The sequence below is a fragment of the Pleuronectes platessa genome, chromosome 20 (assembly GCF_947347685.1).
Source record: "Pleuronectes platessa chromosome 20, fPlePla1.1, whole genome shotgun sequence".
NCBI classification, from domain to species: Eukaryota; Metazoa; Chordata; class Actinopteri; order Pleuronectiformes; family Pleuronectidae; genus Pleuronectes; species Pleuronectes platessa.
The window spans coordinates 21,005,212-21,027,804 of NC_070645.1; the positions used below are offsets into that span (position 1 = coordinate 21,005,212).

The window sequence follows — 22,593 nt, forward strand, 5'->3', positions numbered from 1 at the left end:
AAACATATCAATCACATTAGAAATTCAATAAAACGTCTGAAAGGTGGAGAACTAAAACATTACGCTGATGAAACGCTGAATTTGATTTTGCTCTATCAGAGAAGCCGAGTATCAGATTAAGTTACAGAGAATTCTATGTTTGAGACAAATGATCTTAATGCTTTGACTAAATAAAACCATTAAAACCAGTAGGCTATGGAGCAAGCTGCTCCCAGTGCAGTCCTGGTTTTACTGACCTGTAGCTGTTGGTGATCACTGACCGTCACGTCTCAGCAGGTCCAGAGTCCGTCTTTCTGCTGGTCCATCAAAGTCCAACAAGAAAAAGGACAAAAACACAAGGAACAGCCGACCCTCAGCCAATCAGCATCCTCCGTCTGTCCTCCTGGAGTCCATTCACAATCCACGTCCAGAAAGTGAAGCAGTCCTTCTGGTGGTTCTCGCGGCTCTGATGTTCGGAGGAGAGCGATTCACCTGAGCGGTGTCTCCTCACCCTCTCCTCCCCCCCGGGCGCTAATCGCTCCTCATTAGTCGTCTCTCTGTTTTCTTCGGGGGATTTTTCTGTTTTTCCTCTGGTGTCACTTCGCTGCTTGACAACGAGCTGCTGCAAACACAAACTCTTCTGCTACTGAGATCTCTGCTGCTCTGATCTGCACAGGTCAGAGGTCATCACAGGTTCAACATGTCAGAACTGATTCTGTTTCCACTAAACAGAAGATTACTAGAGGAAAATTGAATGTAACTAATCTGTATTTACACATCAGGTCTTCTAGATCTTTTCTGTATGACACACTCACACACACACACTAACAGACTGTCGCAGTCGTTAAAGGTCTTTTGAGTTTAAGTAACTTTGCTTGAGGACACTTCCAAATTCAAACTGGAAGACCAGGGGATCGAACTGCCGACCCTCTGGTCACCTGCGCTTTACCTCCTGAGCCACAGACGTCATCTGATACTCAACAGGAAGCCGTCTTTACTTTTAGATGAATCCTGTTGGTTTTTATACGACATCAAAATACGTCTACCTCAGGTTTAAGTCTGGTTTAACTTAACTCTACATTTCTATTCTGAATCTTGTTCTTCAGTCATTATCCAGAACGCGTCCCCCAGCTGTTCTTCCTCTTCACCACCAGGGCGCAGTAGAGCAGCTGTTCTACAAAGAGACACACAGACTCTTTATTTTTCTTTATTTGTCTCAGTCAGAAGAGTCTGACCCTTTAACTCAAGTAGAAAAATAAAAAAACTCAAACATCAGAAAAATGTGAAAACGATGATTGATCTGGATTTTCATTCCCAATAGACGACTGAAACCAGATCTGAAGAATTCTCTGATAGGACGACGTCGTCTCTCCTTCACTGAGTGGAAGGATTTTCTGATTGTCCGTTCACCAAACATTTCAACCTAAAAAACACAAACACCAGGTTGTTTACACCAGATTCAAACAGTCTAGACACATCCAAACCAGATTCCAAAGGTTTCAAAGAGGTTTCAAACTGGATTCTCTTGGTTTAAAACCGAACCCGACAGTGTGAACAGGTTAAACTGGAATATGAGCCTCGTCATGATCTGCATCCAGATTGTTTAAAGTGGTTTAAATCAGATCATGAATTAGAACGAACATATTCAACTGGGTCCTGACACCAGGTTCCTAACTGCACTGTGACAGAGTGAGCTGATCCAGAACAGTGAAAGGGTCAAAGGTCAGACTGACCGCTGCTGATGTTCGTCGCAGAAGGAGCCGAGTCGCTGCATCTCATTCTGGAAAAAACTCTGGAAGACAAAGAGGAACAGAAGTGGTCCTGGGTCAGGTCGGAGACCCGGACTTGGTACAAAGCAGGTCTACAGGAACTGTCAATAACTGACGTCATTTACAGTCAGAGTCTGAGCAGTAGTGAACGTGGTATCAAGGTCCCGCCCATACATGCCCTCAACCAATCCTGATTCAGTCTCAGATGTCAATCACGCGGCTAAGTCTGTTTTTATATCATCAAATAACTCATTCAAACCAAACTGATCAGAAACACGTGAACAAACATCAGAGAGAAGAGAACGACCTGAAACGACAGAAACATCTTTACACACATTTCTTTAACGTCTGCTTCTAGTTTGGTCCCATCTGCTAACATGGAGGTTTATGACCTGTACTACAGCCAGACACCAGGGGGCGATCATTATGATTTGGTGTGTGTGTGTCTCTACCAGTATCTGTGTGTTCATGCTGTTCACAGTTGTTGAGTTTTCTTCCAATTGTTTGAGTTGATCAGTGACGTCGTTTTCAAACTTCTGCAACAGCAACAACCTAAAACACACACACACACACACACACACATATTTTGTGTGTTATTTTGTGGAAAAAGATTTTGTAGAGTGCACAGGTGCGTTGGAAAAGTGTGTCTGTGTGGGCGGGGCCCGTGTTGCTGTGGGCGGGACCTGTGTTGATGGACACATGTGTTGGTGTGGGCGGGGCCTGTGTTGCTGGGGGGGTACCTGTGTTGACGGACACATGTGTTGGTGTGGGCGGGGCCTGTGTTGGTGTGGGCGGGGCCTGTGTTGCTGGGGGGGTACCTGTGTTGATGGACACATGTGTTGGTGTGGGCGGGGCCTGTGTTGATGGACACATGTGTTGGTGTGGGCGGGGCCTGTGTTGATGGACACATGTGTTGGTGTGGGCGGGTCCTGTGTTGATGGACACATGTGTTGGTGTGGGCGGGGCCTGTGTTGATGGACACATGTGTTGGTGTGGGCGGGGCCTGTGTTGCTGGGGGGGTACCTGTGTTGATGGACACATGTCTGTGTGGGCGGGGCCCGTGTTGCTGTGGGCGGGACCTGTGTTGATGGACAGATGTGTCTGTGTGGGCGGGGCCTGTGTTGTTGGGGGGGTACCTGTGTTGATGGACAGATGTGTTGGTGTGGGCGGGGCCTGTGTTGATGGACAGATGTGTTGGTGTGGGCGGGGCCTGTGTTGATGGACAGATGTGTTGGTGTGGGCGGGGCCTGTGTTGATGGACAGATGTGTCTGTGTGGGCGGGGCCTGTGTTGCTGGGGGGGTACCTGTGTTGATGGACAGATGTGTTGGTGTGGGCGGGGCCTGTGTTGATGGACAGATGTGTTGGTGTGGGCGGGGCCTGTGTTGATGGACAGATGTGTTGGTGTGGGCGGGGCCTGTGTTGCTGGGGGGGTACCTGTGTTGATGGACAGCTGTGAGCAGTGATGACACCTGTTGTTGACTCTCTCTCAGCGACAGTAGAACCTGGTTCTGAATCGTGGTCCAGCCGCCCTGAGAACAGTGGAGGTCAGAACATGATGCTGATGATGGAGAACCACAGACTGACCGGGGGCTACTGACGGTGAAGTTGTGCTCCAGTCGTTCTTTGAAGCTTCTGAAAGCAGCCGTGATGTCTGACGTCAGTTCTGACTCCGGCCCCGACCCCGGTGTGTTTACGGGCGCCTCCCTCTTGTCATTAGAACCCGCCCAGTCTTCAAACACCCCCTCCTCTCCTGTTGGAGGCCCCGCCTCCTCCGGTGAACATTCTGAGACCAAGTGAAATGAATTAATTTGAGCGTTTGTAAAAGAATTCAAACCAAAGAATGAAAGATTCATTACCTGTCATTGATGAATGAGGCTCCTCCTCTTCTGTCTGAGGCTCCACCCTCCTCTTATTGGCCGTCGTGCCCTCAGTTTGGTCTGACAGGTAACCTGAGGTACGATCAACATCAGATAGAATCAAATCATCAAATCATTAGATTGCTGAGGAAGCTCCGCCTCCAGTTCCACCACAGAAATCAGGAAGTGAATGATGATGCGTTACAGATCAGAGACCTGAGTCTGCAGCGACTCTCTTCCTCTCTCTGCTGAACACTTCCTGAAACAACGAGGCAAACACGTGAATAGAAGAAAACAACATTTTTCCAAAAAATTCAAAATTTGAAATGTACCGTTAGTATTGGAGAACTACTTCCTGCAAACTCGTGTTCCTGTGAGACCTGTGGCTCTGCATGGACAGGAGCACCTGAGGGTCCACGTCAGAGTCAAACCAGACGGCGTTTCAAATATTCAGTATCTGTGATGTCAGCAGGTTTGTGGCAACACACTGGGTGAGTGACCAGGTGTGTTACCAGTTCCAAGACCCGGTGAGTGTGTGACCTCTGACCTGAGTCGTACTTCGGAGTCGAGTGTCTGATCTGATCAAATAGAAACTCAGCTCGACTTTTTCCTGAGTTCTGAAAAAAAGAAAACTGACTTTTGAACTTTTGACCTTTTGACCTGTTCATGTGTCAGCTGATGTTTACATTGTGATCACCTTCATCACTGAGGAGTCATCGTCGCTGCTGGGAGACGACAGGGGCAGAACTACAAACACACAAACATCACGTTTGTGTTTCTGTTGTATTAAACAAAATCCTCGAAACTAACAGACTGTGATGACGCTCAGAGTCCAGCAGGTGGCACTCACTCTTCAGCTGACTCTTGCTCTGTGGTTTCTTCCTGTTGTACGATCGACCGGGTCCCTTTGCAGGGGGCGGGGCCTTGACTGGATCCCCTGGCTCTGAACCACAGGGGGCGCCCTTCACTCTCTGACAGGAAGAACGTAAAACAACTGTTAGACAGACAGGTGAGCAGAGCTACAGACAGGTGAGCAGAGAGCTACAGACAGACAGGTGAGCAGAGAACTACAGACAGGTGAGCAGAGAGCTACAGACAGGTGAGCAGAGAGCTACAGACAGACAGACAGGTGAGCAGAGAGCTACAGACAGGTGAGCAGAGAGCTACAGACAGACAGGTGAGCAGAGAGCTACAGACAGGTGAGCAGAGAGCTACAGACAGACAGGTGAGCAGAGAGCTACAGACAGACAGGTGAGCAGAGAGCTACAGACAGACAGGTGAGCAGAGAGCTACAGACAGGTGAGCAGAGCTACAGACAGACAGGTGAGCAGAGAGCTACAGACAGGTGAGCAGAGCTACAGACAGACAGGTGAGCAGAGAGCTACAGACAGGTGAGCAGAGAGCTACAGACAGACAGGTGAGCAGAGAGCTACAGACAGGTGAGCAGAGAGCTACAGACAGACAGACAGGTGAGCAGAGAGCTACAGACAGGTGAGCAGAGAGCTACAGACAGACAGGTGAGCAGAGAGGTACAGACAGACAGGTGAGCAGAGAGCTACAGACAGGTGAGCAGAGAGCTACAGACAGACAGACAGGTGAGCAGAGAGCTACAGACAGGTGAGCAGAGCTACAGACAGACAGGTGAGCAGAGAGCTACAGACAGACAGGTGAGCAGCGCTACAGACAGACAGGTGAGCAGAGAGCTACAGACAGACAGGTGAGCAGAGAGCTACAGACAGGTGAGCAGAGAGCTACAGACAGACAGGTGAGCAGAGAGCTACAGACAGGTGAGCAGAGCTACAGACAGACAGGTGAGCAGAGAGCTACAGACAGACAGGTGAGCAGCGCTACAGACAGACAGGTGAGCAGAGAGCTACAGACAGACAGGTGAGCAGAGAGCTACAGACAGGTGAGCAGAGAGCTACAGACAGGTGAGCAGAGCTACAGACAGATAGGTGAGCAGAGAGCTACAGACAGGTGAGCAGAGAGCTACAGACAGACAGGTGAGCAGAGAGCTACAGACAGGTGAGCAGAGAGCTACAGACAGACAGGTGAGCAGAGAGCTACAGACAGACAGGTGAGCAGAGAGCTACAGACAGGTGAGCAGAGCTACAGACAGACAGGTGAGCAGAGAGCTACAGACAGGTGAGCAGAGAGCTACAGACAGAAAGGTGAGCAGAGAGCTACAGACAGGTGAGCAGAGAGCTACAGACAGACAGGTGAGCAGAGAGCTACAGACAGGTGAGCAGAGAGCTACAGACAGACAGGTGAGCAGAGAGCTACAGACAGGTGAGCAGAGAGCTACAGACAGACAGGTGAGCAGAGAGGTACAGACAGACAGGTGAGCAGAGAGCTACAGACAGGTGAGCAGAGAGCTACAGACAGACAGGTGAGCAGAGAGGTACAGACAGACAGGTGAGCAGAGAGCTACAGACAGGTGAGCAGAGCTACAGACAGACAGGTGAGCAGAGAGGTACAGACAGACAGGTGAGCAGAGAGCTACAGACAGACAGGTGAGCAGAGAGCTACAGACAGACAGACAGGTGAGCAGAGAGCTACAGACAGACAGACAGGTGAGCAGAGAGCTACAGACAGACAGACAGGTGAGCAGAGAGCTACAGACAGGTGAGCAGAGCTACAGACAGACAGGTGAGCAGAGAGCTACAGACAGACAGGTGAGCAGCGCTACAGACAGACAGGTGAGCAGAGAGCTACAGACAGGTGAGCAGAGAGCTACAGACAGACAGGTGAGCAGAGCTACAGACAGACAGGTGAGCAGAGAGCTACAGACAGACAGGTGAGCAGAGAGCTACAGACAGACAGGTGAGCAGAGAGCTACAGACAGGTGAGCAGAGCTACAGACAGACAGGTGAGCAGAGAGCTACAGACAGGTGAGCAGAGCTACAGACAGACAGGTGAGCAGAGAGCTACAGACAGGTGAGCAGAGAGCTACAGACAGACAGGTGAGCAGAGAGCTACAGACAGGTGAGCAGAGAGCTACAGACAGACAGACAGGTGAGCAGAGAGCTACAGACAGGTGAGCAGAGAGCTACAGACAGACAGGTGAGCAGAGAGGTACAGACAGACAGGTGAGCAGAGAGCTACAGACAGGTGAGCAGAGAGCTACAGACAGACAGACAGGTGAGCAGAGAGCTACAGACAGGTGAGCAGAGCTACAGACAGACAGGTGAGCAGAGAGCTACAGACAGACAGGTGAGCAGCGCTACAGACAGACAGGTGAGCAGAGAGCTACAGACAGACAGGTGAGCAGAGAGCTACAGACAGGTGAGCAGAGAGCTACAGACAGACAGGTGAGCAGAGAGCTACAGACAGGTGAGCAGAGCTACAGACAGACAGGTGAGCAGAGAGCTACAGACAGACAGGTGAGCAGCGCTACAGACAGACAGGTGAGCAGAGAGCTACAGACAGACAGGTGAGCAGAGAGCTACAGACAGGTGAGCAGAGAGCTACAGACAGGTGAGCAGAGCTACAGACAGATAGGTGAGCAGAGAGCTACAGACAGGTGAGCAGAGAGCTACAGACAGACAGGTGAGCAGAGAGCTACAGACAGGTGAGCAGAGAGCTACAGACAGACAGGTGAGCAGAGAGCTACAGACAGACAGGTGAGCAGAGAGCTACAGACAGGTGAGCAGAGCTACAGACAGACAGGTGAGCAGAGAGCTACAGACAGGTGAGCAGAGAGCTACAGACAGAAAGGTGAGCAGAGAGCTACAGACAGGTGAGCAGAGAGCTACAGACAGACAGGTGAGCAGAGAGCTACAGACAGGTGAGCAGAGAGCTACAGACAGACAGGTGAGCAGAGAGCTACAGACAGGTGAGCAGAGAGCTACAGACAGACAGGTGAGCAGAGAGGTACAGACAGACAGGTGAGCAGAGAGCTACAGACAGGTGAGCAGAGAGCTACAGACAGACAGGTGAGCAGAGAGGTACAGACAGACAGGTGAGCAGAGAGCTACAGACAGGTGAGCAGAGCTACAGACAGACAGGTGAGCAGAGAGGTACAGACAGACAGGTGAGCAGAGAGCTACAGACAGACAGGTGAGCAGAGAGCTACAGACAGACAGACAGGTGAGCAGAGAGCTACAGACAGACAGACAGGTGAGCAGAGAGCTACAGACAGACAGACAGGTGAGCAGAGAGCTACAGACAGGTGAGCAGAGCTACAGACAGACAGGTGAGCAGAGAGCTACAGACAGACAGGTGAGCAGCGCTACAGACAGACAGGTGAGCAGAGAGCTACAGACAGGTGAGCAGAGAGCTACAGACAGACAGGTGAGCAGAGCTACAGACAGACAGGTGAGCAGAGAGCTACAGACAGACAGGTGAGCAGAGAGCTACAGACAGACAGGTGAGCAGAGAGCTACAGACAGGTGAGCAGAGAGCTACAGACAGACAGGTGAGCAGAGCTACAGACAGACAGGCGAGCAGAGAGCTACAGACAGACAGGTGAGCAGAGAGCTACAGACAGACAGGTGAGCAGAGAGCTACAGACAGACAGGTGAGCAGAGAACTACAGACAGGTGAGCAGAGAGGTATAGACAGACAGGTGAGCAGAGAGCTACAGACAGACAGGTGAGCAGAGAGCTACAGACAGACAGGTGAGCAGAGAGCTACAGACAGACAGACAGGTGAGCAGAGCTACAGACAGGTGAGCAGAGAGCTAAAGACAGACAGACAGGTGAGCAGAGAGCTACAGACAGACAGGTGAGCAGAGAGCTACAGACAGACAGGTGAGCAGAGCTACAGACAGACAGGTGAGCAGAGAGCTACAGACAGACAGGTGAGCAGAGAGCTACAGACAGACAGGTGAGCAGAGAGCTACAGACAGACAGGTGAGCAGAGAGCTACAGACAGACAGGTGAGCAGAGAGCTACAGACAGACAGGTGAGCAGAGAACTACAGACAGGTGAGCAGAGAGGTACAGACAGACAGGTGAGCAGAGAGCTACAGACAGACAGGTGAGCAGAGAACTACAGACAGACAAACAGGTGAGCAGAGAGGTACAGACAGACAGGTGAGCAGAGAACTACAGACAGACAAACAGGTGAGCAGAGAGGTACAGACAGGTGAGCAGAGAACTACAGACAGACAAACAGGTGAGCAGAGAGGTACAGACAGACAGGTGAGCAGAGAACTACAGACAGACAAACAGGTGAGCAGAGAGGTACAGACAGGTGAGCAGAGAGCTACAGACAGACAGGTGAGCAGAGAGCTACAGACAGGTGAGCAGAGAGCTACAGACAGACAAACAGGTGAGCAGAGAGCTACAGACAGGTGAGCAGAGAGCTACAGACAGACAGGTGAGCAGAGAGCTACAGACAGGTGAGCAGAGAGCTACAGACAGACAGACAGGTGAGTAGAGAGGTACAGACAGGTGAGCAGAGAGCTACAGACAGGTGAGCAGACAGACAGGTACCGTGAAGACTCTCTCCGCAGCCTCCTCCAGTTCTCTCTGATGTTCATAGTTGAAGCTCAGCTCCACCTTCTGACCTCGGCTGCTGTGATGCATGATGGGATTGATCAGCTGAACACTGAGGACCGTCTTCGCCGCAGTGCATTCTGGGAACACAGTAAAAGGGTTTAAAATTAACTAATTCCTAAAACCATGGTTACACATCATCATGTTTGACACAGATCATAAAGATCATTGATTAGTCATTAGACCATAACCCGACACATAGGGTTAATGAGTGAAACGCTGGAGTGCTGAGGACTGGACGAGGCTGAGACGACTGAAGCTAACAGACATTTAAAGGACCATATTTTACTCCTCTCTGGACTGAGTGGGAGGTGTTGGTCCCTGAGATGATGCATCAGTGGTTTAAAGTGGACAAACTGCTGCAGTGTGTCCATGTCCTCTGTCCGTCCTCTCTGGAGCTGCAGACCTGCCTCTTGAGCCCCTCCTCTGATTGGCTGACTGCACTTTGAGTGACACACGGCCAGGCTGAGTGAAAAAGTCAGCATAGTGACTGTTGTCATACTTTGAGGCCCCCTACTGGCCCTTTCAAATCATAACGGATAGTAAAAGCTCAGAAAAATTATTTTACACAATATGGAGCCTTTAGATCAAGTGTGAGACACAGTTCATAGTCACTGACCGTCTTGTGTGACTTGAAGAATGAAGTTATCAACATCCTCTCTGAGCAGGTGGATGGAGCCCCACAGGAAACCCTGAAACATACAACATACATACAACACACTAAAATACATACTAAATACAGGATAGTGTGTAGTAAAGTTAAATACCTGAGGCTCGTCGACAAAGAAGCTCACACATCCTGAACCGACGTTAAAATCGATCCAGAACTCGTCCAGTTTGTCGTCTTTTGGTGGAAACAGCTACAGAAGAAGAAAACAGGAAGTGACCATGAAGTGATCATGTGACCTGAGATGTATCTGTGGGGGTGTAATGTTTCACCTGAGTGGAATCAAGAAACGCCCGGACACAAGGGAAGGTGTAGATTCTATCAGACACAATACAAATATTTGGTTTTATTATTCTTATGATTAACAATGTTAGTTTTATTTTTAAAGAGTATTTAATTAAGATTATCACCTCCTCTGGTCGCCATGGTAACGGTTCACAAAATTCAGGAAACGTCTGCAGTCCTTAGAGACAGACAGGTGTTCAGACAGACGGGTGTTCAGACAGACGGGTGTTCAGACAGACGGGTGTTCAGACAGACGGGTGTTCAGACAGACGGGTGTTCAGACAGACGGGTGTTCAGACAGACAGACGGGTGTTCAGACAGACAGACGGGTGTTCAGAGAGACGGGTGTTCAGACAGACGGGTGTTCAGAGAGACAGACGGGTGTTCAGAGAGACAGACGGGTGTTCAGACAGACGGGTGTTCAGAGAGACGGGTGTTCAGACAGACGGGTGTTCAGACAGACGGGTGTTCAGAGAGACAGACGGGTGTTCAGAGAGACAGACGGGTGTTCAGAGAGACGGGTGTTCAGACAGACGGGTGTTCAGACAGACGGGTGTTCAGACAGACAGACGGGTGTTCAGACAGACGGGTGTTCAGAGAGACGGGTGTTCAGACAGACGGGTGTTCAGAGAGACAGACGGGTGTTCAGAGAGACAGACGGGTGTTCAGACAGACAGACGGGTGTTCAGACAGACGGGTGTTCAGACAGACGGGTGTTCAGACAGACGGGTGTTCAGACAGACGGGAGTTCAGAGAGACGGGAGTTCAGACAGACGGGTGTTCAGACAGACGGGTGTTCAGACAGACGGGTGTTCAGACAGACGGTGTTCAGACAGACGGGTGTTCAGACAGACGGGTGTTCAGACAGACGGTGTTCAGACAGACGGGTGTTCAGACAGACGGGTGTTCAGACAGACGGTGTTCAGACAGACGGGTGTTCAGACAGACGGGTGTTCAGACAGACGGTGTTCAGACAGACGGGTGTTCAGACAGACGGTGTTCAGACAGACGGGTGTTCAGACAGACGGGTGTTCAGACAGACGGTGTTCAGACAGACGGGTGTTCAGACAGACGGGTGTTCAGACAGACGGGTGTTCAGAGAGACAGACGGGTGTTCAGAGAGACAGACGGGTGTTCAGACAGACGGGTGTTCAGACAGACGGGTGTTCAGAGAGACAGACGGGTGTTCAGAGAGACAGACGGGTGTTCAGACAGACGGGTGTTCAGACAGACGGGTGTTCAGACAGACGGGTGTTCAGACAGACGGGTGGTCAGACAGACAGATGTTCAGACAGACAGACACTCACCACCTCAAAGTCTCCGTCTCTGATGTCACAAAATGCGCCACTGATGTCACTACTGCAGAACCAATGATTGGCTCTCTGCTGTCGATCCTTCCTGGGTGTCAGACGACACAGAGCCTCTGATAGGCTAACCTGCAGCTCGTAGTCTCAAACCACAACAGTTAGAACTACAAACATGGCCGCCTGTATGACACATCAACTGATCTTCTTCCTCCTACTGGTCACTTTCAAACATTTCATTTATTTTCACTTCTTTACAGACGACTCAGTTTCATCAAGGCTCAGAGAAAATCTACTGGACTCACCACCAACTGTGAGGACGGCTGCTGCCACCTTCTCCCTGTGAGACAGACAGACAGGTAGCCAGACAGGTAGCCAATCAGACAGACAGGTTGCCAGTCAGACAGACAGGTAGCCAATCAGACAGACAGACAGTCAGTCAAACAGACAGGTAGCCAGACAGGTAGCCAGACAGGTAGCCAGACAGGCCGACATGAGCCTGTCAGACAGACAGGTAGCCAGTCAGACAGACAGGTAGCCAGACAGGCCAACAGGTAGTCAGTCAGTCAGACAGGTAGCCACTCAAACAGGTAACCAGTTAGACAGGTAGACAGTCAGACAGACAGACAGGTGGAGAGACAGGTAGACAGACAGGTATAAAATGGTGGGTCTACAATCCAGACAGGACCAGTATCAGGTTCTTACAGCATCTTGTTCTGGTTCTGCTCGTTCTGGATCAGTCTCCGCTGCTCTCGGCTCAGAGACTCCAAGATGCTGTTAAAGGTTCTGATGGCCTGAAACAAGAGACCAGGCCACCAGAGACCAGCACAGACCATTAGAGACCAGCACAGACCATTAGAGACCAGCACAGACCAGCACAGACCAACAGAGACCAGCACAGACCAACAGAGACCAGCACAGACCATTGAGTGTATTAGCTGTTTCCATGGTTACCTCCAGTCTCAGGGGGAAGTGGAGTTCTGGTTCCAGAGTGAACTGAGCCAACTGAAGAAGAACCACAGACAGCTGACTGACTGAGAGAGAGACAGGGAGACAGACAGGCAGACAGGGGAGTTCAGCATTATGTGGCTCAAAGTAAATAAACTCAAAAATCACAAACCTGGGAGAGACGCCTGAGACAGGACCTGAGAGACAGACAGGCAGAGAGGGGGACAGACAGGCAGTTTCAGGTACAGTCCATGTTACATCTCCTGTAATGATGTCACCTGTTCTCAGGTCAGATGACATGTGACTATACCAGCGGATTTCCCAGCATGCTCCTCACCAGGAAGTAGTCGAAGAACTCCTCAGTCAGGCTCAGCAGGGGGGCGGAGCTTTTATGGAGGTCAGAGGTCAGTAAGTCACAGACAGCCTTGAACCACAGCAACACCTTAACACACAACCCCACAGAGTTAACAACAAATAAACAAAACAACAACCACACAAAGAGTAAACAACACATACACAAAATAACAACCACACAAAGAGCTAACAGCAACCATGTAGCTGAGGGGTAGAGCCGTCGTCCTCCATCCAAAAGGTTGGCGGTTCAATCCCCAGTCCTCCCATCTGCATGCTGAAGTGTCCTGGGGCAAGACACTGACCCTGAAGGGCCCCTGATAGATGTTGACTGCACTAATGTAAATCTTCCATAATCTCTACATAAACACACAAACTTTGTGTACTGTTTGTAACCTGCTCACCATGCTAACAGGAAGTGCAGTTTAAATTGAGGAGTGGATTCACAGTGATCATTACTCAATCATCTATAATAGAGATTAACAATAAACAGATTACAGATACTTTTGTAGTCAGTCCATAATCTAGGAGCGTCTGAACGTCGCCTCTGTTCTCTGACAGGATCCGTAAAGACTTCAACACGACCACGACTCTGCTGAAGCCACGCCCACTCAGATCCTGCAGAGGTCAAGTGACAGAGGAGGTCAAGTGACAGAGGAGGTCATGTGACCTTGAATCAAATTCAGGATTAATTGAGAGATGGTAAAACAGACAACAGCCATCTCCACGGTGACCTTACCTTGGTAACCCATTGGTCGAGAGTGTTGAGGGCGGAGCTACTCAGACCTTCAGACTGAAGAAGAGAAACCAGCTGATACGAGTCTCCACCAATCAGAGAGTCCTGCAGCTGCACCTGGAACTGACACACACACACACACACACACACACACACACACACACACACACACACACACACACACACACACACACACACACACACACACACACACACACACACACACACACACACACACACACACACACACACACACACACACACACACACACACACACACAGTGATGGTGCTGCAGACGGACAGCAGGGGGCGCTGCAGCCTGTGACTAAATAAACTCTGTTTAACACATGACTTCTCTTTCATCTGCTGGTAACCCTCGATCTTTCACCTGTGACGTCAGTGAGTGAAACAGTTTAAATAGGAACATTAATCAGATATTTACCATCGTTCTTCTTCTCCGCCGCTGTGCCTGTGTCGGGAGCGCGCTCAGCTGCAGTCAATTAACGCGTCACAGCGTCGAGGCTGCGCAGGGACACAAAGTAGTCCCGCGACATCGGAGGGATATCAGTGTTAAAATATTACTACAACGTAAACTGCATTTTTCTTGTTAAAGAAATGTTTCATGTGTGAATTCATCCGTTTATCATAGAGCTCTTTCTTTCTTACAACATAAATAAATCATGTTATATGAACAAAAATTATAAAAATAAATAAATCTAACTTTTCTGTAACTGTGGTGAGTGGGTTCGATCTCCTGTGAGAAGAACTGACTGAGTGACAGACTGAGAGTCACAAACTGTCACAACCAGCTCCAGGTGAAGAGTGAAGCTGAACTGAGATCAGCTAAAACGACTGTGAAGTTATTAACAACCAGAGTTTAATATTCAGCAGGAAACTGTTAAAACATGATGAACTCTGAACAGTTTGGTGGATTTGTTACAGCAGCAGCTCTTCAGGTTCAGGAAGCAGAGGATCATGGGTAATATCCAGTGGGACGACACAGTCAACACATTGAGACACTTTGTCTTTACAGGAAAACACAGCGACGGAGTTAATCACCACATGTGGCTGCAGGGGGCGCTGTTGCTCAGTAACTGGTACACAGTGATAATTTAATGACTATAAATTATAGGTTCATTATCAGACAGAGTGATGAGAGACAGAGTAGTGAGAGACAGACAGGTGAGAGACAGACAGGTCATCGATAGACAGGTGAGAGACAGACAGGTAGAAGCTGCTCTCTTAATTGTTGAGTAATGAGTTTTGTTTGTTTTGGGAGAAACACTGAACTGTTTGTAACACACACACACACACACACACACACACACTCTCTCTGTCTCTCTCTCTTTCTGTCTCTCTCTTTCTCTCTCTCGTTCTGCCTCTCTCTCTCTCTCTCTCTCTCTCTCTCTCTCTCTCACCTGTCCCGTCACTTCTACCTGAGACTCACCAGAGGTGCACGCACTCTGACAGGACGCAGGAGACACGCGAGGTTTTAACATTTTAATAAAAAAATTTAAACTATCTGGTTCTAGAAGTTTTACATTAAAACTTCTTCACAGGTTCAGGTCTGATCCAGATCTGAACCAAATCTGGACCTTAAACAGGATCCGAAGAATCCGGATCAGAAAGCAGGACCCGAGTCAGGAGCAGGACCCGAGTCGGGAGCAGGACCCGAGTCAGGAGCAGGACCCGAGTCAGGAGCAGGACCCGAGTCAGGAGCAGGACCCGAGTCAGGAGCAGGACCCGAGCCAGGAGCAGGACCTGGAGGATGTCCCGGGCGGAGGAGCGCGAGGAGCCGGACTGTGTGTGTTCGGTCGGGATGAAGTCAACGTGGGACATCAACGACCCCAAACTACCGCAGGTAACTGATCAACATTACATCATAACCGAATAACTTTGAACGAAATCATTTCATTTACACACGAATTTAAAATGGTAAAATAGAAAATATATTTAAATGACATTAAATGAAAAAAATCCGACACAGGACTTATGGATTTGTATATATTATATACAATAAAATAAAATATACAATTAAATAAAATATACAAATTAATAAAATATATAATTAAATATAAGCTACAATTAAAAAATGTTTAGTGTTTCTTTCTCAACTGAAGAATCTCATCAATAACTGACCAATAATCAAAGCTGCTTCTACACTGAACATGAAATATTGCTCTTGACTGAATATTAAATAACAAATTCTATTACACTTAGATCCTGGTGTCAGAAACCTGTTTGTTTTAAATATATTTTTTATATACAATATCATTATATTATATAAAACAAATAAAATATAATCAAATCTGGATTTTGAATATTGATCAGATATCAACATGTCTTCATTAAAACATTGTTTCTTAATAAGTTTGTTAAAGATCTTTAAAATGTTGACATTTTTTCCAAAAAACATTCTGTTCTAATCAATAAATCTTAAAGTAATTGTCTTCATCTTTAGTCTTTTTGATTAAAATCGAGTCATTATTTAAAAAAGTAATATTTCAAATTAAATCTTATTTCTTGTTTATTTCAATAAATAGTTCTTGTAGAAAACTCAAATAGAAAATCAGAGCCTCCAACCAAACTCTGTACTTTATATAAACTAAACAGTAAAAATGTCACATTTTATATTTTAATTTCATTGTTTTAGTTTCTCTTCCTGCTCCATCCTATTTTACAGGATTATAATCTGTGATTATTCTGTTGATAGATTTTAATCAATTATCTAAACTACCATTATAGGGTTAATCTCTGGTTATGACTAAATAAACATTTAAACTGAGGGGTTTTCTCGTTTTATCATTGAAATTAGATTTGTTAAATCATGATGATTACATTTACTCTATGAATTAATAAAAAATGTAATACAAATGTTCTGTTTTAAAAATACGTAAAAAAATAAATAATAATAATTCATATTCAGTGTAAATTAATTGAGACAGTTCTAAATTATTATTCTCACATTCATGTAACAAACTAACACAATGAAGATCCACTGTGCGTTGTCAGGTTTTTATTCCAAGGTTGTGCAAAGGTTGTGTGTGTATGTGCGTGTGTCGGTGTGTGTGTGTGTGCTGATTCGACTTTTCACTTTGTTTTCACTAAAACAGTAGAAACGGGTTTTCATATTTTTGTTTTCGGTGAAACTAAAACATCAAACTAAGACTCAGCTGATCCAGATTCTGATCACTGATCAATATCTCTCATACATGTTGACATTAATAAATCATGTGTCCAAACATGACGTGAAATTCTTTTCTTAATTAAAGTTAGATTGAACTCAATCATTTGACTACATTTAATTAGGATTTGTTTGTTGAACTGAAATCTGTTGTTTCTCTTCTGATTGTATCAAAATTCGTCTGTAAATAAACAACGTGACACGATGAACATGTTGAGAGACAAGAAAACTGGGTTCAGTCAGAAAACCACCATTTTGAATTTGATTCAAAGAAATAAGTCTCTCTGTGTGTCCATCTGTCTCTCTGCTCACCTGTCTGTGTGTCCATCTGTCTCTCTGCTCACCTGTCTGTGTGTCCATCTGTCTCTCTGCTCACCTGTCTGTGTGTCCATCTGTCTCTCTGCTCACCTGTCTCTCTGCTCACCTGTCTGTGTGTCCATCTGTCTGTGTGTCCATCTGTCTCTCTGCTCACCTGTCTGTGTGTCCATCTGTCTGTGTGTCCATCTGTCTCTCTGCTCACCTGTCTGTGTGTCCATCTGTCTCTCTGCTCACCTGTCTCTCTGCTCACCTGTCTGTGTGTCCATCTGTCTGTGTGTCCATCTGTCTCTCTGCTCACCTGTCTCTTTGCTCACCTGTCTCTCTGCTCACCTGTCTGTGTGTCCATCTGTCTCTCTGCTCACCTGTCTCTCTGCTCACCTGTCTGTGTGTCCATCTGTCTATTTGTCCATCTGTCTCTCTGCTCACCTGTCTCTTTGCTCACCTGTCTCTCTGCTCACCTGTCTGTGTGTCCATCTGTCTCTCTGCTCACCTGTCTCTCTGCTCACCTGTCTGTGTGTCCATCTGTCTGTGTGTCCATCTGTCTCTCTGCTCACCTGTCTCTTTGCTCACCTGTCTCTTTGCTCACCTGTCTGTGTGTCCATCTGTCCTTCTGCTCACCTGTCTCTCTGCTCACCTGTCTGTGTGTCCATCTGTCCTTCTGCTCACCTGTCTCTCTGCTCACCTGTCTGTGTGTCCATCTGTCTCTCTGCTCACCTGTCTCTCTGCTCACCTGTCTCTCTTCTCACCTGTCTGTGTGTCCATCTGTCTCTCTGCTCACCTGTCTCTCTGCTCACCTGTCTCTCTTCTCACCTGTCTGTGTGTCCATCTGTCTCTCTGCTCACCTGTCTCTCTGCTCACCTGTCTCTCTTCTCACCTGTCTGTGTGCAGGACACCAAGCAGTTCGACCTCTTCCAGGAGTGGACAGACGGTTATGTTCGTTACATCTACAGTGGTGAGAAACTTTATTATTATTAAAATGTTATGATACAGTCCAAGCTAGCAGCTCCAGCTAACAGATCTAGTATTTAAGCTAGCTCAAGCTAACAGATTTAGTTTTTAAGCTAGCTCCAGCTAACAGATTTAGTATTTAAGCTAGCTCCAGCTAACAGATTTAGTATTTAAGCTAGCTCCAGCTAACAGATTTAGTATTTAAGCTAGCTCCAGCTAACAGATTTAGTATTTAAGCTAGCTCCAACTAACAGATTTAGTATTTAAGCTAGCTCCAGCTAACAGATTTAGTATTTAAGCTAGCTCCAGCTAACAGATTTAGTATTTAAGCTAGCTCCAACTAACAGATTTAGTATTTAAGCTAGCTCCAGCTAACAGATTTAGTATTTAAGCTAGCTCCAGCTAACAGATTTAGTATTTAAGCTAGCTCCAGCTAACAGTGGGTCTTTATTTTCCAGCTGAAGATAAAAATGCTCAGCGGCATCTTTCCGGCTGGGCAATGAGAAACACCAACAACCACAACTGTCAGATCCTGAAGAAGTCATGTCTCGGGGTGGTGGTCTGTTCTCGTGGCTGCACGCTACCGGATGGATCCAGACTGCAGCTCCGCCCTGCCATCTGCGACAAGGCCCGGCAGAAGCAGCAAAGTAAGAAAGACTGAAACCAGAAGCAGAACCGAACTGAACCGTCCTGAGCTGACGCTCGACCCACTGTGTGTTTCAGAGAAGCTGTGTCCGAGTTGTAACGGTTCTCTGGAGCTGCTGCCATGTCGCGGTCACAGTGGGTACCCCGTCACCAACTTCTGGAGAGTTGACGGAAAATCCATCTTCTTCCAGGTCTGCATCTTAACCCCCCCCCCCCCCCACACACACACACACACATACACATACATGCTAAACATGCTAAACATGCTAACTGAGCTATCAAGCTATTTGACTTCTTGCCAGTCTGTGAAGTCAGAAATCCAAACAGATCTAAACCAGATTGTGGACACCACTCTGGTTGAACCTGATCCCACAGGGTTGGGCCAGGTCCTGGCTCTGGACGGGTCTGAACTCAGCAGTAGTTGTTGTTTCTGTCTTGTAATTGATCATGTTTTCCACTGTATTCATCGCTGATGTTGTTTCAGGCTAAAGGGGTCCATGACCACCCCAGACCAGAGTCCAAGTCCGAGACTGAAGCAAGAAGAAGTTCAGTGAAGAGACGAGTCAGTTCCCCTCCGTTCACACCCAAGAGACGACTGATTGAAACACAGGTTGACATCGACAACAACAACAACATTAACAACAACTGTTGTTTGTGAAAGTTGTAATTTATTGTTTATTATTTGTTGTTTTCCTTCTTCAGGCTCTAGGCCCCGCCCTCCTCTCCTGCGTTGAACCAGCAGACAGAATCTCCTTCATCGAACCAAACTTTCCTCAGCATTACCCAGCATTCCAGAACCCAGAGCCCTACTACAACCCCCACAATGCACTGGTAGAAGCCCCACCCACACTGCAGAAACCAGCCAATCCCAGGCTTTACATGGGCAGGCCTGGCTACGAGTTCCAAGGGTACCTGACATCCCCTTCGTATCCAGTGACTGCGGATCTCTGTGACCCCAGGTCAGCCTCACATACAATCCAAACCATATCCTGGACCAGTTTAGATCCTGGACCAGATACTGTCAGTGTGACGGTCCAAACCATTTTCCAGGTTCAGTCATGTAAACAGATCCAAACCAGAACCTGTAAATCTGAAATTAAACTTGTGCAACCCAGATTCCAGAATTCTACACTGGAACAGGTCTGGGAAAAGAAAACAAGTGTTAAGCACATTCTGAATTTTTCTAAATGTGTCTAAACTGAAACTAAACCGTGTGAAAGAGAACAAGTTAAAACCAGATTATAGAACCAAGACAAACCCAGATCTGATCAAACCAGTTTCTGAGACCAGGTTCTGTCAGACCAGGTCTAAACTAGATTCTGACACCTTGACAGTCTAAACAGAGTTAAACCAGATTGTGTTCTGTGTGCAGGGTGGCTCCCGTCCTGGGTTCCTCCTCCTCATCTTCATCGGCAGCTCCCCTCTCCTCTTCCTCGACCTTTGACCCTCAGACCAAACATCCTCCAGGCTGGAAGGAGCTGCTGAAGAGCTCCGCCCCCTACGGAGACAACCACCACTACTACAGCGCTGAGTACCCCTGTCGTTACCCCGGCAACGCCCCAGGGTCCCCCGCAGCACTACAGACCATCATCACCACGACAACCAAGGTGAGCGGGGGTGCCCCAGCAGAGGTCAGGGTCGTCAGGTCGAGGTCACGTCTCTTGGTGTGTCACATATTTTATTGTCCCACAGAGAAAGAAACATTTAAACTGAAGCTGCATCGCTTCCTTTACTTTTCCCAGACAAGTGACGACACAGTTCACAGCTGGAGACGTTACGCTCAGAGCTGTCAGGTTTTGAGTTTATAGTTTACATCATAATATGACAATGTAAAGGTCAACAGACAATAAGGACTTTAACCTTTCCTGTCACCATCTCACTGTTCCTGATCCTCTTCAGGTTTCCTACCAGCCGTGTCCGAAGCCTGGCGCCACGCTCCCTCCCTACCAGACGTGTCCCAAGCCTCCGGCCAGCCTGCCGTCCTATCAGCCGTGTGCTCCGCCCAAACCTGGCTTCCCCGGCTGCTCCTCGCTGATGGAGGATGCCGCCTCCTCCTCGTCGTACTCCACTGAGGTGAAGGTGACGGAGGAATCTGGAGGAGTCATCAAGTCTCTGTCATTTCAGCCTGAACCTCTGCAAACCAAAACAGAGCGGGCAGATGGTTATGACTACCGCTACTCGTACCCCAACACGTACCGCTACGACGAATACTGACCAGCTCGACCTCCAGCTCTGTCAGCATGGTGTCTGCGGTACAGCTGCTCCTGGCAGAGCGACTGATGTGGACCATAGGGACAAAGATCTGTTCAAACATTTGTATTGTTTTTTTATTCCCAGCGGAAAATACATTTTGATCTCGGACACTCCGTCTCACGCCCTCTTCAGGATTACATGTGTAACCTTTACACAACATTTCATGAATTTAAAAATGGCCTCAACACAAAGTGTTCCTGTGTCGTGTTTTTCCTCTTTAGAAGCTCATTGAGGTGAGGAAGACCATGATACTTGGCTGAAAGCCTCAGAAACACAGATGAATGCAGTTTCAGTGAAGCTTAAGTTTCAATAAAAAAAACTTTGCATTCTAAAGAGTATCAGGTTGAGACAGACGACTGTTTGTTATTTATTGTCATAAACATGAAGACGACTGAGCTTATGATGATGTGTTATATTCTCAACCTGACTATCAAATAAACATGACATGAAGAAAAGAACGTTTCCTGCTGTGTTCTACACTGAGACTATTAATACAAATGAAGTTTATCAATCAAACTTCTGACCTGGACGTCAGCGTGTCACATTCAGACCTTTTAGTTTGGTCCATGTCCCATCTGCTAACATGGAGGAGAGGGGGCTCAAGCCTTTATTCAGGTTCAGGTAATCAGAACATACATTTCAGTGTCTTATCAGAATTTGGTTGTCCGTGTAAACGTGTCAAGATGAACATACGAGTGTCGTCATGGCGACTACATGTGACATCTGCGTCTGGTCCCATCTCCACGACCTTTCACCTCAGGTCCAGAGTCAGGATGTCATGACTCTGGACCTTTCACCTCAGGTCCAGAGTCAGGATGTCATGCAGCTGATCCACGTCAGGAGCAAGTTCCTCGTTCAAGCGTCTGAAAACATGGACGTGAATAAACAGACTGAGGAAGAAGCTGCTTCTGTGTCTTTATTCAGATTAAACCGATGTTATAGAAAACAAGCGTCCTCAGGTGCCGAGTCTTCAGCTGGGTCCAGAGCCTCGGAGGGAGAAGCACCAGCCGTCATGCTGGTGTTAGGACATCGGCTGGTTTCACTGTAAATGAGTAATAATCGTGTTTTGACAAGAACGTGTCAGGACAGGAACCACTGCACTGTCCTCACTCTGAACCTGTGGAATCCTCACCCCGCCTCCTTCGCCTCCTTCGCCTCCCCCTTTCTCCTCCACCCGTCTCCTCCCCCTCCTCTCTTTCACTACCTTCCATTAAAATCACTCATTCCTCTCCTCTTGACCTCGTCTCACTCGCTACCTTCTCTTCGGTTTACACTAACATCCGTCAGTACAGGATTCTGTTCTGACTGAACCTCCAGACAACCTCATCACACCTCCACAGATGGTTCACACAGTAGGGGGTCCAGGTGAGAGACCAGGGGAGAGACCAGATTAGAGTCCAGGTGACAGACCAGGTGAGAGACCAGGTGAGAGACCAGGTGAGAGACCCGATTAGAGTCCAGGTGAGAGACCAGGTGAGAGACCAGAATAGAGTCCAGGTGAGAGAGCAGGTGAGAGAGCAGGTGAGAGACCAGATTAGAGTCCAGTTGAGTGAACAGGTGAGAGACCAGATTAGAGTCCAGTTGAGAGACCAGGTGAGAGACCAGGTGAGAGACCAGATTAGAGTCCAGGTGAGAGACCAGGTGAGAGACCAGGTGAGAGACCAGAATAGAGTCCAGGTGAGAGACCAGGTGAGAGACCAGGTGAGAGACCAGATTAGAGTCCAGTTGAGTGAACAGGTGAGAGACCAGGTAAGATACCAGGTTAAGGTCCAGGTGAGAGACCTGGTTAGAGACCAGGTTAAGGTCCAGGTTAGAGACCTGGTTAGAGTCCAGGTTGAGGTCCAGGTT

General features: G+C 47.9%; 2 protein-coding genes and 1 long non-coding RNA gene across 4 annotated transcripts; 2 read left to right on the top strand and 1 right to left on the bottom strand.

Annotated features, from left to right (window-relative positions):
• Nucleotides 1–1,170: 1,170 nt before the first annotated feature.
• Nucleotides 1,171–13,882, bottom strand: sycp2l (synaptonemal complex protein 2-like). 2 transcript variants are annotated; one of them, XM_053412552.1, is made up of 25 exons: nucleotides 13,840–13,882; nucleotides 13,400–13,519; nucleotides 13,165–13,278; nucleotides 12,647–12,751; nucleotides 12,482–12,506; nucleotides 12,316–12,395; nucleotides 12,067–12,155; nucleotides 11,667–11,701; nucleotides 11,365–11,507; nucleotides 10,183–10,235; nucleotides 10,045–10,090; nucleotides 9,873–9,965; nucleotides 9,725–9,797; nucleotides 9,043–9,185; nucleotides 4,456–4,576; nucleotides 4,303–4,352; nucleotides 4,153–4,222; nucleotides 3,938–4,011; nucleotides 3,822–3,864; nucleotides 3,606–3,698; nucleotides 3,348–3,532; nucleotides 3,184–3,278; nucleotides 2,201–2,300; nucleotides 1,713–1,771; nucleotides 1,171–1,402 (listed from the first exon to the last, which is right to left on the bottom strand). In XM_053412552.1, the coding sequence occupies exons 1-25, from the start codon at nucleotides 13,840–13,842 to the stop codon at nucleotides 1,354–1,356; spliced, it is 2,061 nt and encodes a 686-aa protein (XP_053268527.1). In that variant the 5' UTR covers nucleotides 13,843–13,882; the 3' UTR covers nucleotides 1,171–1,353. The 2 variants fall into 2 exon arrangements, with proteins under 2 accessions (XP_053268527.1, XP_053268526.1); XM_053412551.1 differs by having other exon boundaries at nucleotides 3,184–3,532.
• Nucleotides 3,798–12,678, top strand: LOC128425776 (uncharacterized). Its single transcript, XR_008333174.1, has 3 exons — nucleotides 3,798–4,132; nucleotides 11,622–11,720; nucleotides 12,598–12,678. It is a non-coding gene; the product is annotated as an uncharacterized LOC128425776 (long non-coding RNA).
• A 921-nt stretch (nucleotides 13,883–14,803) lies between the features above and the next one.
• Nucleotides 14,804–21,203, top strand: gcm2 (glial cells missing transcription factor 2). Its single transcript, XM_053412553.1, has 8 exons — nucleotides 14,804–15,258; nucleotides 17,788–17,851; nucleotides 18,306–18,494; nucleotides 18,571–18,683; nucleotides 18,977–19,102; nucleotides 19,195–19,451; nucleotides 19,865–20,099; nucleotides 20,392–21,203. Exons 1-8 carry the CDS (start codon nucleotides 15,166–15,168, stop codon nucleotides 20,704–20,706), a joined length of 1,392 nt encoding a protein of 463 aa, XP_053268528.1. The 5' UTR covers nucleotides 14,804–15,165; the 3' UTR covers nucleotides 20,707–21,203.
• Nucleotides 21,204–22,593: the final 1,390 nt, after the last annotated feature.

Excerpts from the sequence above, each read along its gene's own strand:
- sycp2l (XM_053412551.1), bottom strand. Across the intron at positions 10,091-10,182 it reads TACCATGGCGACCAGAGGAG|AATCTACACCTTCCCTTGTG; the intron begins GTGATAATCTTA and ends TGTGTCTGATAG. Across the intron at positions 3,533-3,605 it reads GCCTCATTCATCAATGACAG|AATGTTCACCGGAGGAGGCG; the intron begins GTAATGAATCTT and ends ACTTGGTCTCAG.
- gcm2 (XM_053412553.1), top strand. The coding sequence starts at position 15,166 with ATGTCCCGGGCGGAGGAGCGCGAGGAGCCGGACTGTGTGTGTTCGGTC. Across the intron at positions 18,684-18,976 it reads GAAAATCCATCTTCTTCCAG|GCTAAAGGGGTCCATGACCA; the intron begins GTCTGCATCTTA and ends ATGTTGTTTCAG. Across the intron at positions 19,103-19,194 it reads GACGACTGATTGAAACACAG|GCTCTAGGCCCCGCCCTCCT; the intron begins GTTGACATCGAC and ends TTCCTTCTTCAG.